This window comes from Vombatus ursinus, unplaced genomic scaffold (genome assembly GCF_900497805.2).
Source record: "Vombatus ursinus unplaced genomic scaffold, bare-nosed wombat genome assembly UNPS02009062.1, whole genome shotgun sequence".
In the NCBI taxonomy this organism is placed as follows: domain Eukaryota; kingdom Metazoa; phylum Chordata; class Mammalia; order Diprotodontia; family Vombatidae; genus Vombatus; species Vombatus ursinus.
In genome coordinates, this window is record NW_020948840.1 from 2156385 (window position 1) to 2181919 (window position 25535).

Sequence of the window (25535 nt, forward strand, 5' to 3'; positions counted from 1 at the left end):
TTTGGATCCTATGACTATTTTTAAAAGTCTATTATAGGTAGACAAAAAGGTAAAAAGTGTCCATTAGTGAGCAGAACTGAATTCCATACGTCACCTATGAAAAGAAATTTTGATGTCTTTAAGCATTATTTACAGGAAGTTTCTATCATATCTACAAACCTGTTATTAAAGCTTATATATTAAAAGTTCAAAAGCTACACAGAGGTCTTTATAAAGGCTCTATGCAATATACAATTTAAAATTTTTAACTTTTCACAGCTTTGTTCTTTAAATCTTTAGGCAGTGGGGCAAAAGGCCAACTTGAGGTGGCCCTTATGAGTCTGTTGCATAGGAAAGATGAGTGACTTTGTCTGGGTTCTTATGGCCTTAAGACAAGTCCCAGTGCTACCCAGTATGTACTGACCCATTCTATTACCTCAGTAACACCCTATTATCACAGAGAAGTTAAAGTCTTTGCCAAGCTTCTACGACTGCCGACACAACAATAATATAGCTTGCTGCCTCCCTCACATCCCATTTCATTTCCCAAAAGGAAGGGAGCATTGGAGAGCTGCAAAAGACCTGTCTGTACTCTTAGTCAATGGAAATATAATTGGCCCCTCATCGCTGCAATCATCAGGCATATTCTAACTCCGAGACCTACCTCAATTTCTTCCCATGCTCCCAATTCCTTAATAGAACAACATGAAAGTAAAATACCTGTCCTCAAGGAAATATGAGTAGTAAGTCTGAGTATGTGGGAAAAATAACCTGGGAAAAGAAAACAATATTTTCAGTGTACTAAGATCCAGAGTGGAAAGGCAACACTTAAATATAAAGAAAATAAAAAGTATTTAAAGATATCAGACCTTATTTTAATATTCATTTAACTCTTGAAAAATTAAAATTAACTTTCAAAATTTCTTTGAAGAATTCCTTCAAGTAAATTCCTTATTTGTTTTGTTTTGTTTTTAAGGCAGTTGGGGTTAAGTGACTTGGCCAGGGTCACACAGCTAGTGTCAAGTGTTTGGTCTGAGGCTGAATTTGAACTCAGGTCCTCCTTACTTCAGGGCTGGTGCTCTATCCACTGTGCCACCTAGCTGCCCCTGTAAATTCCGTATTTGAAGGGTATTCATTTCAATCAGTTTCTTCCAGAAAGTTCGCCTTCCACCAAGTTCCAAGGACTACGGAAAACTTCTATGTGCAAGTAAGAAGAATAATGACTTATTTCCAGATCATGTTCTCTTTGTTGTATAACATACTCCTTGATATCATACTTTCCCCTCAATTATCTGAGTATCAACAAAACAACAATAACAAAAACACTCCACTCCTCTCTATCCCTCCTAGATTTATATAAATACCAACACAAATTTGGCCAAAAAGTCATGACATACAGTTGAAGGATAGCTTCCAGATGATGTAATTATGAGGGGGATAGCAAGCATTCTAAGAGAAAAGAACCAAACCCTGAACTCAGTCCTTGGCACAGAATAAACACTTCAGATGAATTCAGTTTGTAATGGTACATTTTCCAGGAGGCTTAAGAAAAAAGTTCAGTTTACTTGATTAAAACTATAGTAAAGAAATAATGTGTTGCTGGGAATAATTTCTACAAACAACATATTCCAAATTGTATAATAACCAGTTAATATATACAGATCCATGGAAGTCCAAACCCCAGATTTCCGTAGAAAAGGAGTTATATCTTTACAGCTACAAAAGTCTCAATAATACAAATAGCGTTATAAAAATTCATTCTTTTGCTTAATATCCTGTAATAACAGTAAAACTTAGTTCCATTTTTCCCCTCCCACCTCCACTGTGCATATTTAGGAACAGTTCACAATCAGCAGGCTGGGGACAGGAATTCTACAATCAATGAAAGGGATGGCCTCTTCTGCGCTTAGTCTTAAGGTGTCCGGCTGAACGGCGAAGTCTTTTTCTCTCTTGTCGATGCTGCTTCTCAGCTTCTTGTTGCTTTTTCTGTTGTTCAGACTAAAAAATTTCAATGGAGAAAAGGAGAGGGAATGAAAGATCCACATATCCTTCCAAAGTTACCCAAATCCACAGACCCTCCTTTGCTAGTAGAAGTATTACTGAACTCTGGCTATTTTAAGTTGGCAAGGCTAGATTCTGCTTAGAAAAGAACACTGCAGTGGAAGACAACAGAGGGAAAGACATTTGCATCACTAGTTCGGTTTTGTTTTTTCTTTCAGGTGAGGCAATCAGAGTTAAGTGACTTGCCCAGGGTCACACAGCTAGTAAGTGCATCACTCATTTTTAAAATAAGCATGCAGTACAGAGAAAGGCCCTTTAGTGAGGAGGAAGAAAGGTGCCATGTTGTGTGAAAAGAACACTGGACAGGGAGTCAGGAGACCTATGTTCTGTTTCTGTGTCTTGTGCCCCTTCCCCTCTCTGATCCTCAGTTCCTTCACTTGTAAAATGGCAGTGGTCGGACTGGATGATTTCTCTGGCCCTTTACAGCTCTTTCAGTTGATAATTCAACCGTCCAACTAAAAAAGGCAAGCAGGGTGAATACATCCTGTGAATACTTTAGACCTGGATTCAGATTTAGCCTTTAACACTAGCTGTACAACAATTAACAAATCACTTAACTGAAACTCATTTTCCTCATTTGTATAATGAGGTTCATTGAACCTGTAAAGCCTACCTCATAGGATTATTAGAAGACTGAAATGTGTTGATGCATATGAAGCATATTTTCAAACTTTAAAGTAACTTGAAAGTACAATAAGTATCAATTATTACTATTAATATCATTATCATGAGTACAACTTTAAAAGGGATGATATTAATTTCACTATATTAGTTCTGGTCTATTTGCTATAAACAAAACCTAATTTCACTAACCCTGTAGTGGGCCTAAAACCAATTTGATTTACATGTCAATCAAAGGAGCTGAATTTTATTTCAAAAATTCTTTCCCTATATTCATCCCTAGTCAGTTCTGCTTGATGCTTTAAATTCAGAAGACTCTTTTCTTTTCAAATTTTAAGAAAAATAAATTATCATTAGACTTTAATACTTTCCCTGCAAAACGAAAATTTATACTGAATTTAATTATCTCAGAAAATATAAGTGGACTGCCTAACTATAGTATTACAAGTTACCAGGACTAGTTTGCACATTGTTGAGAAATCTTTAATTAAGTGAAATTTCAGAAGATGGAAGTTTTGTCCATTGTTGATTACCATCCTTCCTCAGCTACCCTTCACAATAATCTCATAAAAACCTTGAGAGGAACACCACATTTCTAAACAGAGTAGTCACAGAATTGTCCTTTGTAAAGCTAATAAATGTCAATTAAACCATCAGCTTATAAATCTGTTGATCTGTAAATGATTCAACTGGAAATCAGTTATGCTATTTACATCACTAGATTATTGAAGATGTCCTTTACAACAAAGGCAACAGCTTATGTTATTTTTTTGTTTTGTTTTGTTTTTGTTTTTAGGCAATTGGGGTTAAGTGACTTGCCCAGGGTCACACAGCTAGTAAGTGTCAAGTGTTTGGTCTGAGGCCGTATCTGAACTCAGGTCGTTCTGATTTTAGGGCTGGTGCTCTCTCCACTGTGCCACCTAGCTGCCCCCAAGCTCATGTTATTGATAAGTTCTTTTTCTTTCCTTTTGGTCACAAGAGGAATTCAAATGAGATTTAAATTTAAATGAGTTAATATCACTAATTATTAACACTATGAGACAAAGATTTGGAGAATGCTAAAATAAATAACTAGAATGAAGTTTTTGGCCAGAAACAGGTTCTAGTTCCAGCTCTATCATTAAACGTATTGCTCTGAACCACTGAGATGACTCTTCTGGGCCTCAGTTTCCTCTTGTGCAAAACAAGGAGATTGAATTGTATCAGTGATGCTCAAAGTGTGATCCAGAGATCCCTGAGATCCATGAGACCTTTCTGGGGGATTCTGAGGGCAAATGTATTTTGATAATAATAATGACATTTTAATTTCTAATGTGATAAAAATCAATAAAGTGATAAAATCAATAATATCAATTGATAAACTGATAGATAGAACCCATAAAACAAAAGCTCTTTGAGGTCCACAAATACATAAAGGGGCCCTAAGACCAAAAATTTGAGAGTCAATGAATTAGATTATTTCCAAGATCCTTTCCATCTCTAAAACTCGATAATCACATAATTCTTTTCTCCAATGAGTTTGTCATGTTTTCAGCTGCCATCAGCTGCTCAGGAAGAGGAATCAGGGTGGAACATGAATGACAATAGGAGTATAGCTATATGATGGAGAAATTCACAGGAATCACAGTCCCTAGATAAATGATACATTAAATCATTTCTTTCTCTAAATCATTTGTTTTAAAGATGTAAATTTTTTCATGAATTTCACATGGTTAATGCCATTTAAAATACATTTTTCATCCCTAAAATCTCTGAACAAGTTTTAAGTTTCCTGGAATTTGTTGGCATTTATAAATTAAAATCAAGAATAACTGGAAAGATATATAGATTTAACCTAAAATATAACAGACATCTATGTGATACAGCCAAAAGAGTTCAATGGACACAGAATCTGAAGACTTGGGTTTGAATTCCATCTCAAACTGAAATTCAGAAAGCTGCTTCCTAATCATGAGGCCTGGGACAGGTCTTTTCTCCTGTTTGGACCTCAATGCATTCATTTGTGAAGTAAAGGATTAAGACTAAAAGATCTTACACCTCTAAATCATAAGCCTCCCACACAATGGGCATTTAAAAAATACACATGGGGCAGCTGGGTGGTGCAGTGGATAGAGCACCGGCCCTGAAGTCAGGAGGACCTGAGTTCAAATCCGGCCTCAGACCAAACACTTCGCACGTACTAGCTGTGTGACCTTGAGCAAGTCACTTAACCCCAATTGCCTTACCAAAAAAAAAAAACAAAAAAAAAAATAAAAAATACGCATTTCTGAATTCTCTTGATTTTTTTTTTTTTTTTTTTTGGTAAGGCAATTGGGGTTAAGTGACTTACCCAGGATCACACAGCTAGTAAGTGTCAAGTGTTTGGTCTGAGGCCAAATTTGAACTCAGGTCCTCCTGACTCCAGGGCCAGTGCTCTATCCACTGTGCCACTGAGCTGCCCCCTGAATTCTTTCAATTTAAATGAATGCTGTGTGTCCAGTCTAACGCTGGGGCCAATGGAGAAAAGGACCTTTAGAAGACAGCAGCCTTAGGTCAATTCTTCCATAACACCAGTGGGGGCCTCCCCTCCTACACTGAACCTCCCCACACCTTCCTATCCTAATTTCTAGTTCATATTTTTCCATAGATGATTTCAAACTTAACATGTCTATACTATTTGCTTACAAAGCAATTTCTCCCCTGAACAACTAAATGATTCAAGTATTATGTTCATTTTGCAGAGAAGGAAATGAGGCGAGGTTACCCATAAAACACATACCCATAAAAACACAACTCTTAAGTAGGTGGAGCCAGAGGACCCAACCCTTAACCCAATCATTTGCAAAAATAATTCTAACAAATCCACTATCTATGTCTAGTTTTGATATAATGCCTTTAAAAAATCTTTTAAAAAATTTTTATTAAATAAAAACAGTGTTGGGAGGGTCTGTTATTCACTTTATCATGAAATATGAACACATAGTCTAGGAAATCACTTTCTAATTTTACGAAAAGACTTTACTTTAAGAGTCCTGAGTTGCATTCACTACTACCAAGAATTATAAAGAAGTAACACATCAGTATACAATAGTTACTAAAAGTGAATGGAGAACCCCTGCCCACAACTGCACTGGACTGTATGGCTCTAATCCCAACAAAAATGTGTCCTGAATTCTGAAGAGAACATAAAGATTTTATGTTAATGCCCATGATTAATTATGATAAGAGCATTAAGCTGTAAGGAATAGGTAATAGGTACAAGAAGTCACTTTGGGTGAAAAACAAATTTTGACTTATTTGGGAAAATAAGTTCTGCCTTCAAAATAGACTGTCTTAACTAAAAGGTCCTTTCAACTCATAGAATGAAAGCTATCACTGCTATTAAACTACCTACATCTTCTCTGGGAAATTTCAGAAATAGCCAAGGATAAAATTTATGATATGACCACTATAAATGATTCAAGCAAAAGAACCAATAGTATTGTTAAAAACAATGCTCCTTAACTACTTAATTTAAAAAAGTACCAACTTCAGATCATTACTGAAAAGCCTTCAACAATTAAAAGCGCAGATCAATTTAGGGCAGTGTTTAATGTTAAAACAAAGATTTCAACACATAAAAATAGAATACACATAGAATGTAAGGTTAGAAAAGACCTTCAAAGTCATTTTTATCCAGCCTTCTCATTTTACAAAAAAGAAAACTGAGGCCTAGAGGAGTTAAGTGTGTTTCCCAAGGTCACTGAGACAGTGAGTAGAAGAGCTGGGCTTAGACCAGTCTGGTTATTCTTTATTTTTGGCATTAATGAAATTAAATTTTACCAGAATACCATAGGTCACATTACTGTTCTAATAAAAGATATCCTTTTAAGTCACATATGGCAATTCAGTGATGGATAACTGCTAGCATGCTTGCTCACTACTAACCAAAAAAGATATACCTAATTTTTGAATCACTCAGTCTTGTGCTATCCTCTAGGACCCCAATAACACATGACCCTACTTCTTTTAGTCAATGAGCTCATAGTCCAAGAAAGCTCTGAAAAAAGATGAAACATTGGTATAGAAAATGGTACATTACACAGGAGGGGAAAAGTCTGGGAGGTCTGGCTCTGATATGAGGTCAAGAATAAACCAAATGATCCCAGAGGTTTCTGTGAAAGTTTGATAGTGCTAATTGTTCATTCTCTATATTACTTTCCTTTTTTTAAAAAAAGCTATTTAAATTAAGTCAAAATAACTTACCCTCTTTAATGTGAATGTCAACTGTTTGCTGCCAACAGTTGTATCCGATACATTCAGAGTCCCAAGCTTTGCTTCAAGCTGCAAACGATCTTCAAGGGGTTTTCTACAAAATGAATGAATGAATAAAAATTAAGAAACAAATTATGATTTAACACGATGAAATGTAATAAAGTGAATACTCAAGGAGCAGCTAGGTGGCGCAGTGGATTGAGCACTGGCCGTAAAGTCAGGAGGACATGAACTCAAATCTGGTCTTAAACACTTGAGACTTACAAGTTGTGTGACCCTGGACGAGTCACTTAATCCCAACTACTACTCTCCCACCGCCTCCCCCCAAAAATATCCATACATGTATCATCCAGGGTGTCCCAAAAGTTTTAATGTAGTTTTAAGCTATCGAAATTATTAATGCTTAAAAATGCTGGACTTTGGGGATACCACCTATATTAAAATCAGTAAGTAGAGAAAATATAGATACTATTCATACTCTAGACATTCAATTCAAAGTTTCTTAAGGGTCTCCTATCTTCACTGTACTATGCTTGGTAATGAGATATAAAGGTAGTAAATGACATAATCTCACTCTCAAAAAACTCACACTAGAGTCAAAAGACCAACAGCTAAAAAATAGTATGATACGCACATAGAAAAGATCAAACAGAATGATATAAAAGATTCAAAAGGCAGAGGGTTACTTCTACCTATGGAAGGAAGAAAAGGTTTCATGAAAGAGATGGCACCTGAACTGGGTTGTGCAGAAAGAATTTTTTCTTTTTAAAATAATTTCTTTGGGGCAGTTAGGTGGCGCAGTGGATAGAGCACCGGCCCTGGATTCAGGAAGACCCGAGTTCAAATCTGGCCACAGACATATAACACTTACTAGCTGTGTGACCCTGGGCAAATCACTTAACCCCACTGCCTCATGCAAAAAAAATAAAAATAAAAAATAATTTCATTAATGTCTTTTGTTTTATATAGCAACAGCTTCTCCCAGTATCCCTCCCCATGCCTTTTCTCAGAGAACCATCAAAAATAATAAATGATATTTTTAAGAAGAAAAAAAAATCAGCAAAATCAATGAACAAATCTGAAAATACATGCAATATACTAAAACCTCCCACCTCTGTGAAGGAAAGGGATGGGTATGTATTCTCATATTTCTTCCTTCAAGTCATGCTTGTTCTTTTTAATTTTGCAACATTCGCTTTTGATTGTTTTGTGCTAACTGTTCTTTCCACTTACACTGTTGTAGTCATTGTGCATACTGTTTTTAGCTTTTCTTACTTCATTTTGCATCAGATCATGTAAATCTTTCTAGGCTTCTTTGTGTTGTTAATATTTACCATTTTCTCACATCATGGTAATATTCCATTACATTCATGTACCACAATTTGTTTAACTATCCCCCAATTGATGGACATCTACTTTGGTTTCCAATTCTTTGCTATCACAAAAAGAGTTGCTATAAATACTTGGTGTATATGGCTACTTTCTCCTTATCAAAGACCTCCTTGGGTTTTAAGTCTAACAGGAGAATCTCTGGGTCAAAGGGCATGAACATTTGAGTTACTTTATTTGTAATTTCAGGTTTTTTCCAGAATGGCTGTCCTATGATTCACAGCTCTACCAACAATGTACTAGTGTGCTTATTATACCACAATCCCTCCAACATTGACAATTCCCATCTTTTCTCATCTTTGCCAATTTGCTGGATCTGAGGTGAAATCTCAGGGTTGTTTTAATTTGCATTTCTCCTATTATTAGTGAATTGGAGCACCAGAAGAGAAAAGTTTCAACAAGCAGAGATGTACAGGGTATCCATTTTGTTCCTGGGTGCTGACCTACATGGATAAAGAGATGACAGAGGACACACTGGGAAACAGTCCAGTTTGGCTTGAAGGTACAGTGTTTAAAAGGAATAATAAGATAAAAAGTTGGAAAAGTAGGCTGAGGACACATTATGGTTGGCCTTAAATGCCTAAGGAGATCTCTTAGAAGGACAGCTAACATGCTGAAGAACAAAGTAAAGATCTGAAAATACCTGAACTAGCTAAAATAATTGGTTGAATATACTAAGATGAAATTAAATGGAAAAAAAATGCAAAGTCTTAAAAATGTTTCATAGAATAAATTATACAAATACAAGACTAGAGTGATATCATTAGACAACAATTTATATAAAAATCATCTTGAGATTTAGTGGACTGTAAGCTTAATGTGGCTACCATATGTCACGGCAATCAAAAAAGGCATGAGAATACAGTGTTCATAATGAAGGGAAGAAATAGTCCTGCTTTACAGAGCCCTGCCCAGACTAAATCTGGAAGACTGTGTTTAGCTCTAAATGCCACATTTCAGGAAGGACATTGGCAAAGAGGAAGCTTTATTTCCCAATATAAGGAAATATTTCCTAATGATTAGAATAGGATGAGAAAGAAAAGGGACAAGGATTAGACAAGTGATTTCAGAGGAAACTCCTACCAATGCATCCTCTCTGCAACTTATAGCCTTAGGAAATAGGAGCTTTTCAAGAAGGAAGAGGCTGCTTGGGAAAGGAGTGGGCTCCCTATCACTGGAGGTCCTCAAGCAAAAGACAGCAAGTTGGTTTGCTATAGAAGGAATTTCTGTTCAACATAGGTTGGGATCTCCAAAGGCCCTTCTAACTTAAGTTTCTATGAGTCTGTGAGTTTGTATATCCTGAGGCAATGAAAAGTCATTGACAATTTCTGAACAGGGAACTAGTATGATCATACCTATACAAAGATTAGTCAGATAATGAAAGGGATGCATTAGAAAAGAGAAAAACTGGAAACAAGAAAAACAGTTCAAAAGTGATTATAATGGTCTAGGCCAGTGGCAATACATTCCTGAATTAAGGAGATGGACCTAAGATTAGAAAGCGTAAGACAGGAGAAGAATTTCAGAGGTAGAATCAACAGGATATGGCAATTAACTGTATGCACTGGCAAATGAGAAGAAGACAAGCTAAATATGACTGAAATTTTGAACTCAGGAGTCTAGGGAGAACTATTAATACCATAGGAAAATAAGGAAGGAGATGATGAGTGAAATTTAAGATATATTGATTTCACTTGTAGTATCAAGGGAAGAGAGATCAGGGCTGGATAGATAGATCTGAGCATCATATGCATAAAAGCATTAGTTGAAACCATAGGATCAAATGAGATCATCAAAAGATAAACTATGGAAAAAAGGCTAAGGACAGAGTCTCTGAGGACACCCACATTTATGGAAGAGGAAGAAATATAAACTTGTGAATGACAGAGAAACAGGAAGTCACATCAGCAAAAGGAGAACCAGGAGATGGAAGCAAAGAGAGAAGAAAATATCAACAAAGAAGTGATTAAAAAAAACCCAGTATCAAGTGCTGTTGGAAGTTTAGAGTAGATAAGGACTGAGAAAAGGTTTTTAAATATGATAATTAAGTGGTCATTCATGACTTTTGAGAGCAGTTTTATTAATATACTGGAGGCAGAAACCCAAATGCTAGGATAACAGAACTGGAGTTAGAGATTCGAATGGGTAATAAAGAAATGGAGTCAGCAGGAATAGGCTACTCTCTGTTTGAAAGTGGCAGTGAAGGGGAAGGAAAAGATTGAACTAATTTGAGTGGCATCAACAGGGAAAGGGAATAGGTTGTAGTTTCTTTTTTTTTTTTTAAGGACAGAGGAGACCCAAACACATTGCTAAGCAGGAGAGTGGGGAGCCAATAAAGCAAAACTGAAGATTCAAAACAGAGTGGGGACAGTGGATGGAATCATGGCCATAGTCAGAGGAGAGTCTGCCTCAGCAAGGATGAAGTCCAGTTCAATCCCTGACCCTAGAGAAGACTGATGAAGGGAGACATTCCAAGGTACAGAGGTGAGGCAACTCATGCCAGACTGCTTTCTGATCAAAGGAGTCAATGCCATCTGCTTAGCTAGTGGAGGCAGAGTTAGGGCAGGCCTGCAAAGGCCGCTTGTAGCCCTCAGGCAGCCTGCAGCTCGAAAAAGGATTTCCTCTACATACAAAGCATGTTTTCTTTTCCATTTTTCACAGGCCACCCAAAATCTCTTGGCATGCAGCAAGCGAACCAAGGGCCACAAACCCGCAGGTTGTGCAGGCCTGAGTTAGGGGATTGAGGAGAGACAAGGTTAGAAACAACTGTGGGGGGAACTGTGACAGGCGGGTGATTATAGATAGTGAAAGGAGTGTCATATAGTCAGGGCCCAGTTTACATTTGACAAGATAAACATGTCTGGGATCAACCAACGGTTTTATAACTTCTCCCATGGATCTGTAATCCCTACATCTTTAATTACTTTGATGGTCACTGGCATTTACATTTCTATGTCTTCTGTTAAGATCATATAGTATTTATTAATCATTGATGTCTTACAAAAGAAACAAATACTAAGCCACTCTAGAGAAAGAAATAAAGGGGCTACAGTACAAGTAGTAGCCCAGTCTTATTCAATTGTTTACTCTTACGTCCTTTGGAATGCAGAGAACAACTTTGATAACTGGCACAAATTGTTAAAATGTATCTATTAAACTTGAGCACCAATCATTTGATACATTGCCAGTGAATTAGTGTATTTTCATTGCTACTTTTCCAGGTGTTTTCCTTGTAAGAAATATGTTTTGAATTCATTTTTGGTACATTTGTATCATATTCTCTAGATTAAATATAATTTTCAATTCATGATTGGGTTTTTCCAAAGTCCCTACAGAGTAAACTTACAACTTCATCAGAGTTTACAAGTCCTCTAATTCAGTATTACCTGCCTACTACTCCAGTCCTTTCCATTTAGGAATAGGTGTACTGAAACTCTCATTTCTCACCAAGCTGCACTCCTTTGCATTCTACTCTATCGTGTTCCTTTCCCATCCCACTCCCGTTCCAGCTTCCTAGAATGGATTGTCTTTCCCCATTAGGTTATGAATCGAATTGCTCCCTACTGTGACACTGGACAAGTCACTGAACCCCACTGCCTCTCCACAAAACAAACAAACAAAGAGATTCTAAGTTCCTTGAGAGCAGATCGTCATTGCTTTCATTTATATCTCCAGTTTTTGCACAGTTCCTGGCACAAAGAAGGGACTTGATAAAATTTTATTGATTAGACTGTGCTCCAATTATGGAAATTTATTCAATTCCACTTCCTTGAAAAATCAGTTTTGTCTAGTCAGACACAATGACACCTTTCACTAACTTGGTTTATGGGGAAAAACTGCACTGGGCCCAAAGATAAGAAGCTTTCATTTTAAAACTAAAGCCCAGAAAGACAGTAAGTAGTAGAGCAAGTATTTGCCCAGGTCCTCTGCCTCCACAGCAAAGATATTATCTTTTAAGGTTAGAACAACTCCTTTTTTGGGGCAGACCAGATGCTTGGTTTAGGGAATTCCCAAGAGGAAATCTCTTAGCTAATGAATGCAGATGAGCAATTAATGCAGTTTTAGTGAGCTGCCTGAGGCACTGAAAAGTTCAGTGACTTGCCCAGGGTCATACAGTTACTGTAAGCCAGATGTGGAACCTAAACCCTGATCTCCAAGGCTGCTATTATCCACTGTACCACACTGCCTCTTAACATTTACTTGTAACCATTAAATACGAAAGGATAAAATAATATTCTCTGATTCTCCAATCCTCATATTGAAGTACAGAGAGCACTTATCAATAGTCTAAAGGTGTGAAAGGCCTGTTTCCTCCCAAGAGCAATAAACGGGTTTTCCTGCACCCCTAGCATGGCTTTAGAGAGTATACAGCTGCACCCTCCAGGGCTAGAATTAATCTGATTAAGTATAATTGCAAAACCTGGTTCTTGAGAATGGGTCTTCTTTTCCACTAAGTAATCTCTTCCAGGTGAATTACTTTGAATACAGTTCCCAAATCCACATGTGAATAAACTTAAAACACTTATACCTTGGGAAATTTAGCTACAATTTTCAAGTAGTAATGTACTAACGTCTCTCCTTCATATAATTTGGGATGTGGTTGGCATAAAGTGGTAGTTTTTTTTCCTAAGCAATAATGTTGTTAAGAAGCACTTTTAATGTACTTTTCATCTTCAAAGTTTTTTTAGAGACTAAATAATTAATCCTTTCAACATCCCTGAGACATAAGTATTTATCCCTTGGGGGGGGGGGGGATGCTAAATGTTTTGCCTCAGGTCACATAGGGATTCAAGTCTAAAGCCAAGATTGAATTTGAGAATTTCTGCTTTTCAGACCAGTGTTAGACCTTACCTGATTCAAAAGATCTGCACGAGAAACTTTTCCTAATTGTTCTTCAACTGCTAATCTTATATATGATGAAAGCAATGAGAATGAATCCTTTCTTTTTGGTGAGGCTATGGTCACAAATGTGGCTGCAGCAGGGCAGTGAATTACCCTTGCCCAAGCACAGTCCTCAACCATCATATTTTCTTTAGGATCTTACTCTATTCACACATCATAGGAACTGTAAGTGAATATGGAGTTATTAGGACTAAATGTTTCATAGAAAATAATTTGTGAAAATTAAGATTTTTCAAGTAAATGGTATAAAATTACTGTCTTTCAAGAATGACCTTACTTCCTCTATGATCAGATATTTAAATTCTTTTTTTTTTCCAATGTGCTTTCAATGAACACTTGTAAAAACTTGTTTCGTCTGGGTTACTTGGAAAGGCAAGCTAAGCTTCAGAATGAACCATGGCAAGAGATCAAACACTGACAGGGACTATGTAACTGAGATATCTACATTAAAGAAAGTTCCACTTCTCTCTCTTTGAAAGTCAATTTAGAGTGTGGCTGCTAACCAGCAATTCTAAAGCACGACTGCACGAGTGCCATTTCAGTCAGAGGCAATTAAAAATATGAGCAGATGCAGAAGCTGTAAAAATGTGGGGACACTGAAAATGTTCAGTTGTAATAGAAAAAAGAAATCAGTTAGGACAAGTGAAATAACTGCTACTGTGCAGCTTTCCTAGAACTTGGGGCCTAATATAGGGCTTAGCAGCCTATGGTACTGCACTATTCTACAACTCACTGAAAGCACACTAGGAATAAAACATAACTTAAATGCTGAATCTTGGAGGAAGTAGAGTCATATTTGAAAAGCAGTAATTCAATGTAACTGTCTTTAGACAATTAGCGAGGCTAAAAGGATTAGAACTGCTTAGTAATGAGAAGAGGTATTTGGAGAAAAGGATCTAAAATATGAGAAATGACATTTTACAGGGTAAAAAATAGAATGGGAATAAATCAAAGAAGGAAAAACTGAGGTTAGACCTAAGGAGAACGAAATTTTAGGTTGTGCTACAAAAGTAAACGGAGATATCTCTTTACTTTTTTTTTTTTTTTTTTGTTAAAAGAAAAATGGTCAACAGTTATTTGTCAGGGCTGCTTTGAGCATGGACTTACTCTACAAGAAGGTGATAACAACGGCAAAACATAATATTTAAACTATCTTTCACACACTTGATTCACACTATGCTTATCCTCTTCTCTTCCACAATTCTGCCATTATCATGTAGGAAACAGAAGGGATAAGGGCTGTTTATCTCATAACACCCCTGGTGACGAACCTTTTGGAATTCAAGCTCTCTAAAGAGACCATTAGGCTGGTCCTCAAACAGGAGCTGTGGCCTAATGCCAGGCCCATATTTAAAGACTTTCCAGATTGGCCTTTTCCTCCACTGGCATACACAGCCTTTTGAAGACTATGGTTCTTCTGCACAATAGAGACAAGAGGTGGGGCTTTTATGAAAAACATTCTTTATTGTTGTTGTATGTACCGATTATACTTAATGTCTATGCCTCCCATTTTTTAAGACATTAACGTCCTATCAAAACTTAGCAGGAAGAATGGCAATGTGATCAGTTATGCAGCCCACCCTTCAAATCTTGGCCTCTTATGACAAAACAGTCTGTAAACACTTGCTTTCATGTAGTCCTAGTTGAAAGGTTACATGAGAAAAATAATGGTTGAGAATCTAAAGCAAACTCTTTTCAGCAGTTCTATGAAGTATAATTTCTTAATTCTTACAATTTAGCAGATAAATTCAATTCACAGAATAAATATACCATTGTAGAAAAAAGTGGTTTTAAAAAAAATGTCAGGTTATAGAAAAATCTATAGCTATAGAAGGTAGAAAAGGGATTAGTGGCCTTCTAACTTACTGAAAATGAGCTTACTATTTGCTACTGAGGTTTACAAACATGGAATGTTTTCTGACATACCAGAAACCTAGATTTTTAAGTGAGAGATAAAGTTAAAAATTAGCGTAAGAGAATCTGTCTCTTATCTTCACTTAACCTTGTCTTAGTTCAGACATTTGAAACATGAATGCATAGTGTTTTAGGGAAGACATGCTAGCAGTTTTCAAATTATTCCCTCCAAATGGCTGGAGGTGAGAAGTTGAGCAAGTGCCAAACTAAAATAAGTTAAATGATGGTGAAGGACGAGGTAGGAAGAACAAGGTATACATCAATCATCATTCCTATAATCCTAGCCTTACATCTTTAGCCTTAATTTTCCTTTACCTCCTAACTCTGTTTTCTTTCCCAAATCTTCAGATTCTTACCAAAAAGTTCATTCTTGTGTGTGACAAATTTCTTTGCTTGAAATTAGAGATGGGTCAACACTTTAAAGTCCACACATAATTTGGAATTGGATTACCTAAAAGACTCTCATGTCCACTGGAAGTGACATGAATAATCAAATAATGCCACCATCTTGAGTTTAGTTTCTATTTGTTTAATGACCTCCAAGCGCCTTATAAATTTCTTCATATATCCTCAGAAAAAACGGGTAAAATGAGAAGAAACAGTAAAGATTGTGGTCCCAATAAAAAATAAGATTATTTTCTACAGAAAGTATAGAATTAGTTAGCTCCTAAATTACTATGTTCTGTCTCTAGGATATCACAAAAGTAGCTTTATGCTGACTACCCTACTGGTAAATGAATCAATGACAGAACTTGGGGTAAAAGAGAGAGGAGGACAAGAAAAAAAGTACTTATTTAGTTGGATGTTTCTCACCTAGAAGACGGAAAAGACATATTCTAATTGATCTCAGGGAGAACAACTAGAACTAATGGGTCAATGCTATGGAGAGGAAGACTTAGTCTCAATGTAAGGAAGAATTCTGTAAAAATTAGGCAGGACTTCTGGTGAGGTAGAGTCCCTTATGACTGGTAGTGTTCAAGCAGAGGCAAGACGAACACTTGGAAATGATGTTTTGAGTAAAGACAGACAATTTCTACTGTCCGTTCCAACTTTAAGTATCCATGAACTTGGCTTTTGAGATTTTAAAACATTTTAATATCTTGTGTTTTAATGTTTCCTAAAGCCTTTTGCTAAAGAGCACTTGGCCTCCACCAAAAAATATGTACATGGAATAAATATTACTATTCAAGGGGACTGAACAGGCAATGTGCCACCTATAAACCATTTGGAGCCCTGACCACACGTCAACCCCACATGTTACTTACTTCATTAGTTTCTGCTTTTTTGCAGAATCCTTGAAGCTTCTGAATTCCTCCCCTGCTTTGATCTCAAAAAACTGGGGCTTCAGCACTGTTTGCTGATCCTCCTTGAGCCTTTCCTGCCACCTGAGTTTTTCCTCTTGGCGGAGAAGTTTGCGCTGTTTCCTGACCTCTTCAACCCAGTCTTTTTCATCATCTGAAGTCTCAGAACTTTCTGCATCACTTGGTTTTCCTTCCGGTTCTTCCTCCTCTTCCTGAAGACAGAAATAGTTAGAGGCACCACTTTTTCCCCTAAATAGGAACTAGTTCTTTTTTTTTTATTAGCATTTGTCCAATTAGAATATGTGACAACTTCTACTATGCTCCAATTTTAAGAGAAAGCTATAATTAAATAAAAATACTGTCAAATAAAACAGGTAGAATTGTCTGAAATAATTTCTCAGTCACAGTCTACAGTTCTTCCTTGCTCTACAGATTTATTGCATAAAAATTCTCATTAATATGAAATAATGGGTACATTACTTGTTCAAGGAATTCCTGTTGCTCTAAGAGTTTTAGTTTCTTCTTTCTTTTTTCACTTATTTTTGAAACAAGTGGATTCAGAAGCCTAAATTCTTCACTCTGTTCATCCACCTGGAAATCAGGGTTCTCAAACATAACTTTGAATCGATCGTCAGTAAGAATATTTGGTAATTTCTGTGAAAGAGAAAGAGAGAAGTGACTGGCACGTTTTAAATTCAGTTTTAGAAGAAAATGGAGCTAGACAAAATCACTTATAAAAATTTCAATTATGATTTTTAATGGCAATAAGGCAAAAAGCTGCACAAGGCCAACATTACTTAATAATTACCAAACCCCTTCAGAAGTAGTTTCAAGAACTTTCCAAATGTCCCTAAATTTTAAATCCCACCACTGAAACAACCCAATTTATCAACTTCTTAATCAATGCTGCTCAGTCTTCACTGATCAGATCTAACAATTTGCACCTATGTAGGGGAATGCTTTTTTTTTTCCACTCAATATGTAGAACATAATACAGATATAAGACAGAATTATTCTTCAAGTAACATTATTAATGGAAAAAATATATTTTTGTGAATCATGAAATTTTGGTATATTAGTAGTTAAATACTGCATTAAAAAGAGAGTTGAGGCTGACAGAAAAAAAATAAAATACACAGGAACACTGATTTAGAAATCTTTAGAAATATTATTCCATACAACAGGCTCACCAATTTATCTCATTTATTTTCAAAGTATATGGTTTTAGATCCTATACATTCTGTACTGAAAAACACTGGCAATCAGGAAACAGAGTATTCTTAGACTGTAAAGCACTATATTCTTATCAATTGTTGTTATTATGTACAACCCTTGGAGAAACAATTGTTTTAAGCAGCCATGTGTTCCTGATAGCAACTATTTTTATTTAATTTAAATGAAAATTTTCTAAAATATATGTATGTATGAATGTACATATGCATGTGTATGTATGTATATGTGTGCATGTGTACCCCTGCCTTTTTAAACAGATGATACTTAGTATTCTTTGATGTTTACTTGATGACCCAAGGTCACAATTATTAACATTCACGACAGTACACAGTGATGCCCTCAGCATCTACTCTTAAGAGAAGAGCTGTTAGTTTCTCTAGATAACAGCCTAGGCTGCTATAAACACTTTGAATTCTTGCATCAGCTCCCTGAAGTCCCCTCACTAGTTATCACATATTGCTTCTAGCTACTTTCACTTTAAGTCCTTACACTCCCAGCACTCCCAGCACCTAAACCACCAATAAAATTGCTTTCAATCTGCAGTGCACCAGGACATCATATTACTATGTCTATTAGAAATAGATGTAAAACTAATGTAGAATGGTTCTAAGGTAGGGCATCTGTTACGAATAAAAATATATGAACCTTTTATCTATTTTGGCTAGCTGAAAGCCTAGTTTTGGTCACTTCTGGTTTTCAGCTATGCTCCTGATAGGTGAGGTGCTACTGATTAATTCAAATCCAAATAAAAAATTGGCAACCAGGACATGGTAAGCAGCTGTCACATAGAATACACTTGTAAGACAGACTGATCTTTGTGAAATTCCACAATATCATTAGAAAAAGGAATTTGCATATTTTCAGTTACAGAACTAGATGGCCATTCAGAGATCATATAGTCCCAGATTCCTCTAAAAAGCTTTCAAGATCCCCTCAACTAAAAATGAATTCTAGCTTCTCAAATTCTGCATTTCATTGTGCTCTGATCTCTTACATGCATTTAGCTCCCACTCCCATACATGTCTTTTGATCAACTTATAAACTCCTGGACAGCAGAGCTGATATCTCATCTATTACTCTTTTACCCAAGCCCCAGCAAATGCTTTGCAAATAATAGTAAAATATCCGTTGAACTGAATTTTACTACTGGAAAAACCAAGATTCAGTGGGGGTAAAATCATATGCCTTTGTTTCTATAAAGTCAGTTAATAATAGAGTTAGAATTAAATACCAGGCCTCCTATTAGTTCTGTTCCTTTCTACTAGATAACGCACATTTTCTTAAGAAAATAATAAAAATCCAATTAAATGATGAAAAAATTTTTAACATGTCAGCTTACTAAATACCACAAAGTTGTCATATAATCATTATGTTCAGCAAAAATCATTACATCAGAAAAAAATATTCTGAGAGTAAATATAACTGGTATTCTCTAATCATGATGCTAATAAGATATGATGACTTTTAACTTGTTTTGGGATTTTTAAAAACCTTAAGACCATTACATTTTAAATGAAGATTTAAAAAATGAAAAAATGTTTTTTTTTCACCCAGCTGCAAAAATATTATTTCCTCATCTAATTATTTGTTTATATAGCTGTCTTGAAAGCCTAAAAATATAAGAGGATAGTCAGAAATGTTCCCAGTTTATGGATGCCTGGTTTACTCAACACAGAGAGTAAAAAAAAAAAAAATCACTTGTCATTGATGAAAAATTTATGGGAAAGATTATTTTAAAGTACTTACTGTATATAATCCATGGGAGATACATTTATATGACCTGTGAATTAAATGATTTTTTTTCTACTTTCTCATATCCCTTTATACACAAGAGTGTTATTTATGAACATTAATCAATTAAATTAAATATAAAATAATATATGAAAATAAAGGTTAGCACTTCTCAGTTAGGAAGGCAAAGGCTAAAAATGATAACATTTTAAATGTTCTAACTGATTTGGCTCAAAATAATAGCCTACAAACATTAATATTCTTTTTACCCCTGGAGTGATGATTTATTATTTTGATAGCTGAAATGGTGTTTAATCATCTCTGAAGCTGTATGCACAGCTCAGGCATAGACACCCAGCCAAGAAACACCTATGGCCTAGAGATATCTGATATGACAATGTCTGCCATTAAAAAAACAGTTGCCAAAGGAACAGATCAGTCATACACTGTACTGTGGCACAAAGGTGCCAAGCTATTACTCTCATTCTAATATCAGATAAGCCAAAGAAAGGTGGACACACACACACACACACACACACACACACACACACACACACACAGAACAAATGACCTAAACTTCTACACCTCAGTGGATGGAAATTAGGAAAAATGTCAGCTTTAGAAGATACATGCTGAATTTATTATTTACTTAATGGAAGTTCTACAAAATAGAGATTCACTGTTTCACGTACAATCCTCTCCTGTTCTAAACTGTGTATGGAAATACTTATTGTTTTCGGTGTTTCAGTTCAGAATAAAAAGAAAATAAATGAGAAAAATAAAGGGCTCAAACCTGGACCAGTTTTTACGATTCCAGTGACTAGGTGCTATGCTTTACTATGGGTAGGCTGCTCCAAAGTTTTTTTGATTAAATTAATACTTTGATAAAGAGGTATCTTAATGGTTCATATGTATGACTTGACTCTCACCTTGCTATTTGATTCAATCATTCAAATATTTATTAAGTGTGTACTATGTGCAAGGCAGAAAGGTAGCAGAATATGATGATGAATAATCAGCCTCAGACGCAGGAAGACGTGGCTTAAAGTCATGGCTCTGACTTATCTTGCCTGAATGACCCAAGGCAGGTCCCTAACCCCTGTGTGCTGGGAGATTCTCTAAGGCTTTAAGTTGCAGACCTGCAAAACCCCACATCCACTGAGTTCCTAATACTAATGGAATCATAAATCTAGTCTCTATCCCTATATACAAGGGAGTGTGATGGGCACTGGGATACAAAGACAGAAAATTACATGAATCCTCTTCTTAACAGAGACGAATAATATGAGATGGGAAGTTACAGGGAGGAAGGAGAGTACCATAGAAAACTTTGAGAAATGAAAGAATACTTTCAGTCTGGGAGATCAGCTAAGAGTACACTGAGGACGTCGCACATTACCTGATCTTTAAGGAAAATAAGGACTCAAAGAAATTAGAAGGAAGAATTCCAAGCCAAGGATTTGGCCTTCTTGAATGCATGGAGTGAGAAGATAGGTTGAGTTCATTAAATAGCTAATAGTCTAATCATGCTGGAAATCAACCCAAATAGGTAGTTCAGAGAAAGTTTTAGAAGGGCATTTTATCCTAAAGATCACTGGTTCCTAACCTCTAGAGTCCCAGAGTAACTGCAAGGAGTCAATGAATCCATATGCAAACATACCTTCTGTAGACTGAATAAACAATGTCTTGTATATATGTATTACTATTTTTAAATGTATGAAGTTGCTTTTGTGATGAATAATTCATAACCTTTATTGTCACTATGTATTTTCTAAATCAATAGATGAAGAGCACAGCTACTCATATAGTGGGTCTGAGGAAGTTTTTAAGGCTAAAGGGGGTATTAAAATAGTAGTTATTGAATCTAGTATTTATTTAGCAGGTTTACATACATACTATCTCATTTTATCTTCACAACAAGAAGAACAACAAGGTTATCGTCACAATCTACCTATGGGGTAGGTAATTGAAAGTACCATAAACATTTTACAGGTAAGGAAATAGACTCAGAATGATTAAGTGACTTGTCCATGATAACAAAGGTAAGCTTTAGAAGTAGGATTTCAACTCAGGTTTCTCCTGACTTCAAGTCTAACATACTAAATCAAGCTGATGTCCTACTTAAAAGGGTTAGAAACCACTGCCAGAAATAACAGGGATCCACTTTAGGTTTTTGATCAGGAGAGTGTCATAGTTAGACTTATGACTTAGAAATATTATGTTGGTATTTGAATGAAAGATTGATAGGAGAAAGAAAAAATATGTCGGCTTAGAAGACTGTTCTAATAGTTGAAGTACTGAAATAGAGTGATGGCAGTGTGAATGGGAAGGAAGAGACAGATCTAAGTCATACTGAATTGTAACTGATTGTATGGGGTTGGTGATGCTGAGGTAGAAGGCAGAATCACAGATAACTTAGATGTTTCAAGACTGAGTGACTAGGGAAACAGTAATGTTCTCACAGAAATAAGGAAGTCTGATAATACCTAAGGGAGTAGTGGGACAAGTCACACATGCTGCAGTTGTAACTCACTAACAACTATAACGTGTATACTTATTTTACCCCTGAGATATGTCACTTAGATACTTTCCGAGTGACATGGGCAACATTTGGGAACAGAAATATAAAGGAAGCCACACCCAAGCATATTCTCTCTTCATTTTACTGCTTTATTGAGTTTCAAATGGACCCATAGTTCAACAAAACTGAACAGTGCAGTTTTCCAAAACATTATATCCCAGATCATGAGGTGCTATCAATACTATTAAAGCTACTAAAGTTTTGAAGAGCAGAATTCAAAGGCAGAGCTAATGATTTTTATGGATTTAATGTTTCACTTGAGTAAGAAATATTTCATGTTATCTATTGTTTAAAATCTGAAAAGAAAATTCTTTAATATGCAGATACTAATTTATCATTAGACTATCTAAAACAGTAGGTTCTCAATGGGAATAGGGACCATTAACAGAATTTTTCTGGGTCATTAGCACTGTTAGTTCTGAATCCATGAACTGACTCGGGTTAGCAAGCTACCATAAAGCTAAATCTCATTTTTTAAAAGGATGAGCCAGTGTAATGGTTTCTTACTCTAGGATTTTATATGGCAGACTACACTGCTAATAACACTACTCACAGTATGCAAAAGCTGGGTAAAAAATGCTGTTTGATGGCAGAACAAAAGAATTTCTAAGATCCTCATCACCATCCCCCATTCAAACTACAAACAGCAGACAGATAATTTCTTTAATGAGTTACTGTTAGAGGAGCCTGGAAATATATTTATTGTACTCAATTATTCATTATGGTGAACTTGTGGTAACCCAATCAACAAAGCACTCTTAAGTCTAGACCACCAGGATAGAGTTGATAGGAAGATGAAACTGTGATGGCATAGCAGAAAAAACATTGAACTTCAGAGTCAGACAACCTGGGTTTTATTTAGTCTCAGTTCTGCTACCTTTGGGGCCCTGGCCAAGTCACAACATTTGGGGGGCCTCAGTTTCCTTATCTATAAAACTAAGGAACTGAATTAAATGATCTCTAAGCTCTAACTTCCAATTCTTCATCAGAGCTGAAAAGTACACAAAGCAAACAACTACTAAAATGAAATCTTAATTTGAAAGGTCCCTCCTCTGGGGTCTAAGAGGTTACAACAAAATAAGTCATCACAAACACACTATATTGCTAAGAACAAAGAAATATAAATTTCTCCTCATAAATCAGCTGTTGATGTTACATTTCAGAAATATGGTAGCATATTCATCCCAAATTTAAATTTAGTTTTGGAGTACATGATATCATTTTCTAAGGTTAGTTATAGTTTTTAGTTTTGTCTGACATTAAAATCACATTGCATCCTTTGAGCAAAGCAAACAGCCCAGAACCTCTGGTTGGTGGCAATAAGTATTTACATCATACATAGTTCGGTGTTACTCGGTAATATGCATGCTTAGATATATGTTATAAACACATCTACAAATTAAATATGTATACATGTTAAGATTATAAAGACATAAACTAAAATGTCAACAGATCTTTGCAAATGTTCAAGCAGTAGAGTATTATTCCATTAGTAGAAACTGAAACACTAAAGAATACTAGCAGAAAAAAAGCCATGACAGGGTGTCTGAGTAAACCCTGCATAAATTCTGTTCACTTAGGAAAGGCTACATGTAGATAAAGCTTTTTAGTTTTTTGAATGTAATAATAGAAGTAACTTAGTGGGCTGAGAAGAAAAAAACCTTTGAAGTACAAAGTATATGCAAGCAGAATAAAAGGTGTTAACACCAAAGGACTATGGGAGTAGTGAATGAATTTGCCAAAACTGATTGGAGAGAGCAGCAGAAGTATACTTTAATATTTTAACAAAAGTATCAAAGAGTATGAAGTATGAAGCTCAGCAGCCATCTATTCCAACCCAGAACTGAGAGGAATCCCCATCATAACATATTCAGCCCCTGTTTAAAGTTCTCCAAGGTAGAGGAACTGACCACCGCCTCTAAGGCATACCTTCCTACTTCTGGACAGCTCTTCCTGACATCAAGTCTAAATTGGCCTCTCTGCAACTTCCTCCTACTGATTCTGATTCTGCCCTTGGGGCCAAAGAGAGCACGTTCACTCTTCTACAGAGAGACAGCCTTTCAAATATCTGATGAGAACATCATGTGCCTTCCCAGTATTCTCTAAGGTAAACATCTCCAAGTCCTTCACCATTCTATTCGCCCTTCCATGGATATGTTCCAACTTATCAATGTCCTTCTTAAACTGGAGCAGTACTCCTGGTGAGATCAGATGTGGAAAGGTTATCTCTTTATCCCTGGAAGCTGTGCCCCTCTTAATGCAGTCCAAGAACACCGTGGTAGTTTTTGCTGCCATACCAACAATGCTGAGCACGAAATCAAATAAAATCCCCAAAACTTATTCAGACAAACTTCTATACAACTATGACTCCCTCATCTTAAAGTGGTAAAGCTGGGGAGTTCTGTATCCAAATTTAAGGTCTTATAGTCATCTCTACTGAATTTCATCCTACTAGATTTAGTACAACATTCTCTAGCCTGTTAGAATCTGTTGGAATACTGACTCTGTTATTCAGTGTGTTAGCAATTCTTCCCAGCTTCGTGTCATCTGCACACCCGACAAGTATGCCATCTCTATCCATGTCTAGGTTACTTCTTAAAATGTTAAATAAGAGGGGCAGCTAGGTGGTGCAGTGGATAGAGCACTGGCCCTGGAGTCAGGAGGACCTGAGTTCAAATCCGGCCTCAGACACATAACACTCACTAACTGTATAACCCCGGGCAAGTCACTTAACCTCAATTGTCTCACCCCCCCCCCCCAAAAAAAAGTTAAATAAAAGTAAACACAAATCCTTGGGGTACTCCACTAGAGACATCTTGCCATAATGAAAAATGAAACATTAGCAACTACTGAAACTGGCCATCTAACTAGTTCTGAATCCATCTAATTATGTTATTATCTAGTCCACATCTCTTGATCTTTCCCAAGAATAGCATGAGATCCTTTAACAATAGCTTTGTATAAAGCTTTAAAGTATTACGATGCAATTTTTTTTTTTTTGCTTTTTGGTGAGGCAATCAGGGTTAAGTGACTTGCCCAGGGTCACACAGCTATTAAGTGTCAAGTGTCTGAGGCTGGACTTGAACTCAGGTCTTTCTGACTCTAAGGCCGGAGTTCTATCTACTGGTATGATGGCATTTTGATTAAAAATTTTTGTCAATCTGAACTGGTATGCTCTTTGATCAAGATTATGTAACACTAGTTTTTCTGAAAAGAAATTTATTTCACCATAAGATAGTTAACTGGTTACAGAAATTGTGCATAACAAAAAAAAATGATCACTATAAAAATAAAGAATATTACCTATCTTTTAAAAAAAAAGCTGTGGTAAAAGAAAAATAAGGCTAGGGCCAGATCACTAATTCACATTATTACAAGGAGTCAGAAAGCTTCTCAGCAGCAAAAAATAGATGTCACAAAGTCCATACAGTTCTCTAAAGATAGGCCTCCATTCAGATCCTATTTGCAATTCTACAACTACAGTTCTAACAAGTATGGGTTTTATGGGTTCCCAGACAATAACAAAATATGGAATTAGTGGTTAGGAAGAGTAATGCTTGAAGCTAAGGCACTGAAAGAGGAAAGAAATT

General features: G+C 36.1%; 1 protein-coding gene across 1 annotated transcript in view; it reads right to left on the reverse strand.

The window, feature by feature from the left end:
* Nucleotides 1–1015: 1015 nt before the first annotated feature.
* The window catches only part of NOL10 (nucleolar protein 10), a 112032-nt gene continuing 87512 nt past the window's right edge, over nt 1016–25535 (reverse strand). The window contains exons 18-21 of the mRNA XM_027850587.1: nt 16881–17054; nt 16365–16612; nt 6886–6988; nt 1016–1977 (exon numbers count right to left, since the gene is read on the reverse strand). Coding sequence (XP_027706388.1) covers nt 1858–1977; nt 6886–6988; nt 16365–16612; nt 16881–17054 — 645 coding nt within the window. The 3' untranslated portion in view covers nt 1016–1857. The remainder of the gene's footprint in view (nt 1978–6885; nt 6989–16364; nt 16613–16880; nt 17055–25535) is intronic.